We start from the raw sequence: 6,179 nt of genomic DNA on the forward strand, positions 1-6,179 counted from the left end.
ATTCCTGGGAAGGCAGCCAGCCACCTGCAGACGTCACTGAGCTAGTCCCGAAAGTACTCGCCGGTGCTTCTGGCATGAAAACGCTTTCATTTATTTTAAATGTTGCTGCTTTTACAGGACTTTCACGCACTCGGTTTTTTTTTCCTCCTAATTTAATTCGGACGACAGGCCTGCGAGGTGCGCAGAGATGAGAGCGGACAGAGGGAGCCTCAGTGGCATGGCCCTGACTAGGAAGTGGCCGACCCGCCCCCAGCTGCCAGCTCGGAAGGGGTGACACCTTCGCCCTGACAGGCCAGGAAGGGTGACTCACTCTGGTCCTCGGGCAGCTCAGGGGATTCCCACTCAAGTTCCTTCCTGTCAAAAAGAAAGCAAAACTTCGTCCTCAGAGGCAGCTACCATGGGGAGGGGCTGGAAGTCACCTGGGACAGCTCCAAGCAGACATGGGAGGGAGCCGGGGCTATGTCCGGGGGCAGCAAAGGGCATGGAGGGTTCAGGACTGGAGTCCTGTCCTGGGCTTCAGTGCCTCCCATAGAGAGGCATGGGCCTGGCCGCAGGTCAGGGCAATGCCACGTGGACGCCCGCTGCTCATGGCTCAGCAGGAGAGGACCTGTCGCCTGGGCCTGCAGACCACGGGGATGGGACCCTGCCAATGCCACCTGCCATGGCCAGAGTTTCTTGAAGGCAAGCAGCTCGTCGCTCCCGAGCCAATGACAGCCTGTGCCGCCCCCTTTGTCTTCCTCTCTCCCCTTGGCATCCATGCCCCAGAACACCTCTGAACACTGGGGGCACCTCTGCTCCCCACAGGCGTGGCCCTCATAAGGCTCTCAGCACAGGGCTCTGCTCACTTGGGCCCCTGGGAGGACAGACATCGGCTCACACACAGGCCTGGAGGCAGGAAGGCCGACCTGAGCTCCCACTCGGGACCTGGACATAGGACGCCCCTCACCTGCCAGGCACTGTCCCCACAGCCTCCCGAGGCAGAGCCACCTCACCAAATACGACTCACCTCTCTTCCGAAGAGCTCACCCCTTCTCATTTTTCAGACATTTGAAGGTCAGCCTTGGGCTGCAGCTTCTGAACAAAGTGGGTTTCACTCTCGCTCCGCTGCCACCATCTGGGGGCAGGTTCACCTGTCACCGACTGGCACTGCTAAAACCACCTGATGACACTGCCAATCCCAAACAAGCAGCATTTGGAGCAGCAGGTTTCAGGAAGCTCTGGAAAAGTACTAGGAGGAATGCAAAGATCGCACCCAACCCCCCGCCCACCTCCCTTCAGACAACCTCAAAACACAAATGCCCCCCCACACGCAGCGCCCAAGGCCAGGTGACAACCTCGTGTGCAGTGCTGCAGGTGCGCAGGGCTCCCAGGCCCCAGGGCCTTTGCACCCGCCAGGCCCTCACCTGGACCAGCTCCCTTTCTCCGCCAAACGCTTGGCAGGCCTGAGCCCTGTGGGGGGGTCTCAGTGTCCTGGGATAAAGAGGGTCTGGCAGTGGACCCCTGTCGAGTGGGTTATGCACTCGCCTTACCTGACGAGAATCGGTTTGTGTGCACGTGTCCTGCCCCAAGTGTGAATCCCTGGAGGGAAGCGGCCCCTTCGGCCCCACTCGGGCCCATTCTTGTCTGTTCTCGCTGGAGGGAAGGAGGCTGACAGGACAGAGACGCTGGACCCAGCACAGGTGCCAGCGCCGCCTGGCGCAGCGGCAGGTTCGCGCGCGCCCTCTGCCGGCAGCGGCCGGAAGTGCCCGTGAACCCGGCCCTGACGGCGCGGGCAGGCACCGCACCTGCTTCCTGAGAGCACCTGGCTCCCTCCGACTGCCTCGCTCTGAATCCGCAGACTGAGACAGCTCTACTCGCACTCGGATTCAACAAGTGAGATCACCTGGCCAAAGTCCGCAGCCCGTGTCCGGGAGGCTCCAGGTGCCTAGGAAGGTCTCTGTATCCTGCCGCACCCGGCACTCCAGGGCCTACCACTGCAGCCCTCCACAGCACCCCGACACCCCCTTCAGCTCCACCCCTGGGCCCGGGCCCCCAGCCTTCTTTGGCCCAACTGGGACCTCTGACCCCCGTCCTGACTCGGGTCCACCGTCGTTCCCTGCTTCCACAGACCAGGCCCATCCCTGTCAGCGCCCCCCTCTCCAGCTGGCCGACTCTCCTGCCCTGGCCCACTGCCCACACCCTGCATCTGGCTTAGTCTTGGTTGCCCTGTCTTCTGTGGCTGAGGGGACTCGAGGAGTCACTCCTAAGTAGCCAGAGAAGCGGGTGGCCCTCCTCCACTGCCCCCTGTCCACACGCTCACCCTCCCAGTGGGCAGTCCATGCCTCCCATATGCAGCTTTCCCTCCTCACTGAGGCCAGAGGACTGGACACCCGAAGGATCCTTTTAAACCCCCCTCCTCTACCGGACCAAGGTGTGTGCAGTGACAGCGACAATGGCCGGAAAAGGACAGCAAGTGGTGACAAGTTTCCTCCAGTGCGCGTCCCCTACACAATCCTGTGGGTGCAAAAGGAAAACCCTTCAACGGAGAAGAGGGAAACAGTGGACCAGGACCTTCATGATGTAAACTTTTTTTTCGGATACGGAGGATGTGCTGGTTTTCCTCAGTAATGAGCAATAACACTCTAGCTCACTTTGTTTTGCATCTTAATGTCTGCAAATTTGACAACAAATTTGTCACAACTGATATTTCTCTGCTTGTCATGCTCAGTAGGCACTCCAGCTGTATGTGTCTGTTTTCACTCATAGCTGACCATAGGGCAGGTTATATTAACCTTAACTTTGGAGATTTTCTTTCCCTTGAAGTCACATACACAGATAGGAAGAACCTTAAACATAGGATACGTTTGGTACAGATTCATAAAAACTCCACTTTGTAGTACATTCTAGAAATTATTCTAAACGGGCGTCTTTGGTGGAAGCTCATCCTAACAGCTTTCAGACGTCTCTGCAATTGGCGAATTGTGAATTCAAATGAAAACTCCAGCAGCCACATAGAATGACAGGACTGAAATATTCTCAGCATCATGGCCGCGCGAATGTTGTCTGTTGTGCTGCTTAAACGCAGGAGCGGAAAGTTGCACCAGAGCTGGGAACACACCTGCACCCAAGTTTCTGGAGCTTCCCCTTGAAACAGAGGGTGTGGCTGATTCCCACGTAGGTTATGGCATGGATTAAAGGATCGTGTCTAGAGCCTGCTGTGCTGCACCTGGGCCGACAGAAGGTATTTCTAGGAGGAGTATTCGATCCCTGATGTTATGTAGGTTTGTGGGAACATGGTAATAATAGAAACCAAATGAACTTCTGGTTAATTTTGTTGCATAAGATCCACCCCTTGGGTTGCAGAATGGGGCAGGGTCATCGGAGGCCAGCTGCACCAGCATCATACAAACTCAGAGGCCTCAGCACCAGAGCCAGCTGGGCTGTAGGGAGGGGCCGAACACTGCAAGACTGTCTGGAAGTCTAAGGACAGCGTGACCCGCAGGCCCCCTCCTCAGCCAGCATACCCAGGCGACTTTCCCGCCCTCGCTCCTGTAACTGGCGGGAGGTGATGAGCACAAGGGCCATCTGGCCTCAGGGACTCCAGGCTCAGTTCCTCCCTGTGCCCCCCACCCCCCAAAAGCTGGTGTCTAAGCACAGGACAGTAGGTCAGCCAAGGACTTTGAGAAGAGATGGCTCTTCCAGCCCAGCTGCCCTGCCGAGGAGCGCACCCTGGGAAACCCTGCCGTGCACATGAGGCTCCCGGCTGCTCCCGAGGGCAAACAAACAAAGCAAATAAACACATGGCTAAACAAACAAATGAGACTGGCAACACAAGGAAGGTTACATGGGAAAGGAGATACGACCACCGTGCATCATGTGGCTCTGCTGTGAATGATACTTACAGAATCGCGTTCATCAAAATTCTGGCAAAAGATCAAACCAATAACTTTTAAGTTAAAAATCAGTAAAAAGTAGCATGCTGGTCTGTTGAGACAACCCGTCATTGTTGGTTTCCATAGGGAGTTCAGCCCCCTCCACTCCTGCTCTGTCCACACTCCCCCAGCAGTGCCTTGGCCCCATGTACACACTTCCACTCTCACGATGCAGCCAGAGGGCTCTATCCCAAAGCAAATCTCAGTGGGTCATTTCTGCTGGAACCCTGAAGAGGTTCTTGCTTCTCAGAAGGTGTCTGGAGGTGTCAGACCTGTATATGGAGCCCAGATGTCAGCTCCTGTGACACCTACAGTGGAGACAGAGTCCAGGTACAGTATCTCAAATGAAGACTCCTCTGTTCGGGCTTAATATAGTATTGGAGCAGGTAGAAAATAGGGTGATTGATCCTGGAGACAGAACCCTAGAGATTAACCAATCTGAAGAACAGAGAGAATAAAGATGGGGAGGGGGGAAGAATTGTGAAACATAACAAGCAGAACTATATATATTAATTGGTGTCCCAGAATAAGAAAAGAGATTGAGACCGAAAAAAATTTTTCAATACCGTTAAGAATATTCCCAATGTGGTGAAAAATATATTGATCCAAGAAGCTCAGGAATGCCAAGCAAGATTAAAACAAACAAAAGTGCACTTGGGCATAATAATAGGAGACCCCCAAAACCAAGAGAAAATCTTGCAAGCAGCCAGATTACAGGTCACACTGGATACATGAGACAATGATGAAATATATATGTAGAGAGAGAGAGAGAGAGAGAGAGAGAGAGAGAGAGAGAGAGAGAGAGAGGAACAACTGACTGCATGTTGAAAACAATGGAAGTCAGCAGACAATGGAATACTTACAAATACTTATAAACTATATCCTTAAAAAGTAAGCATGGTGGTTCCTCATAAAATTTAAAATCAAATTACCTTATGATCCAGCAATTCCACTTCTGGTTATACACCCAAAAGGACTGAAAGCAGGGTTTTGAATGAGACATGTGTACACCCAAGCTCATAGCAACATCACAATAGCTAAACGTGGAAGCGACCGTAGCATCCATCGGCTATGCCAAAGTGGTCAACACAGTGGAATATCACTCAGCCTTAGAAAGAAAATAAATTCTGACACCTGCTACAACATGGATGACTCTTGTGCTGAGTGAAAGAAGCCGGTCATAAAAGGACAAATCCTGTAGTGTTCCACTAATATGAGGTCCCTAGAATAGCTAAAATCATAGTGACAGAAAGTAGAACGGTGGCTGCTAAGGGCTGGGGATAATGGAGTTATTAAAGGGAACAGATCTTCAGTGAACCTATGGAGACGGATGGTGCCGATTCATTCGTTAATTCGTACAAATGTTATTTTTCTAAATTTTATGACGTGGCATTTGTCAATTTTTTAAATTTATAATTTGAGTTCTCATACAAAATTGTCATAAAATAACTTACAGGATTATTGTAATGGCATTTATATGTTATGTAAAATGTACAAAAATATTTATATAATTTTGGTTTTATTTTTTTTCTTAAAAAGGCCTACCCCAAATTGTATATGTTCAACATCTCTGAATCACATGGGCGCAACTCCAGAAAAACCGAATTTCGAATTGCATGCAGGGTAACAAAATAAAGGCATGAACTGAAACCGAGTTCAACTACTGAGAAACCGACTGAGGGTTCACATCCCTTGCACTCAGTTTGTGAACGGACATCCGCACCCTCTTCGAGCACGTGTCCAGGCAGGGACTGGTCCATCCTCGTCTCCACCCCCACCCCAAAAGATGCGCCCCGGAAGCCGGGTGTGGGTCCACCGGGAGCGGGGGAGCTGCGGTCCCGCGGGTTTGCCCATGGCTGCGCGGGCTGCAGATCGCGCGGGTCGGGATTCCGGGGCTCCTGCCCTTCAGGCTGTCCCTGCTGTCATCGGCCCCTCCTCCCCAGTCCCCTCCTCTGCGCCACTCGCGCAGCCCCTCTCCCCGCGCCCCCTCTTCTCCCCTTCCCCACCCTCGTGCCCTCCCCTCGGCCCAGTCCCCGCGAGCGTGTCCCCTTCTCTCCGCGTCTCCCCGCACCCCCTCCGCGCCCTGACGTCACCCTCTCACGTCACGCGCCGCCCCGGCTATTACTCAGACGAACCTGGCGCGGATTGGTCCCGAGACTCCGGAAGTCCCGCCCCTCTGACCGCGGGCCAATGGGAGGCGGGGGCGGGGGCCGCTGCCGGCGCCGGAAGCGGCCGAGCGACGAGGCGACGTCGCGTCGCCGGGTCTCG

The 6,179-nt window shown here is 53.8% G+C and overlaps 1 protein-coding gene and 1 long non-coding RNA gene across 2 annotated transcripts in view; both read left to right on the top strand.

Moving 5' to 3' along the window:
- The first annotated feature begins 12 nt into the window (after positions 1-12).
- On the top strand, positions 13-5,597 carry LOC111745563. Its single transcript, XR_002782695.1, has 2 exons — positions 13-4,241; positions 5,451-5,597. It is a non-coding gene; the product is annotated as an uncharacterized LOC111745563 (long non-coding RNA).
- A 504-nt stretch (positions 5,598-6,101) lies between these two features.
- Positions 6,102-6,179, top strand: part of EDF1 (endothelial differentiation related factor 1) — a 3,523-nt gene continuing 3,445 nt past the window's right edge. Inside the window, exon 1 of the mRNA XM_023536456.1 lies at positions 6,102-6,173. Within this exon, the coding sequence (XP_023392224.1) occupies positions 6,102-6,173 (72 nt within the window). The remainder of the gene's footprint in view (positions 6,174-6,179) is intronic.

The sequence above is a fragment of the Pteropus vampyrus genome, unplaced genomic scaffold, assembly GCF_000151845.1.
Source record: "Pteropus vampyrus isolate Shadow unplaced genomic scaffold, Pvam_2.0 Scaffold157, whole genome shotgun sequence".
NCBI lineage: Eukaryota > Metazoa > Chordata > Mammalia > Chiroptera > Pteropodidae > Pteropus > Pteropus vampyrus.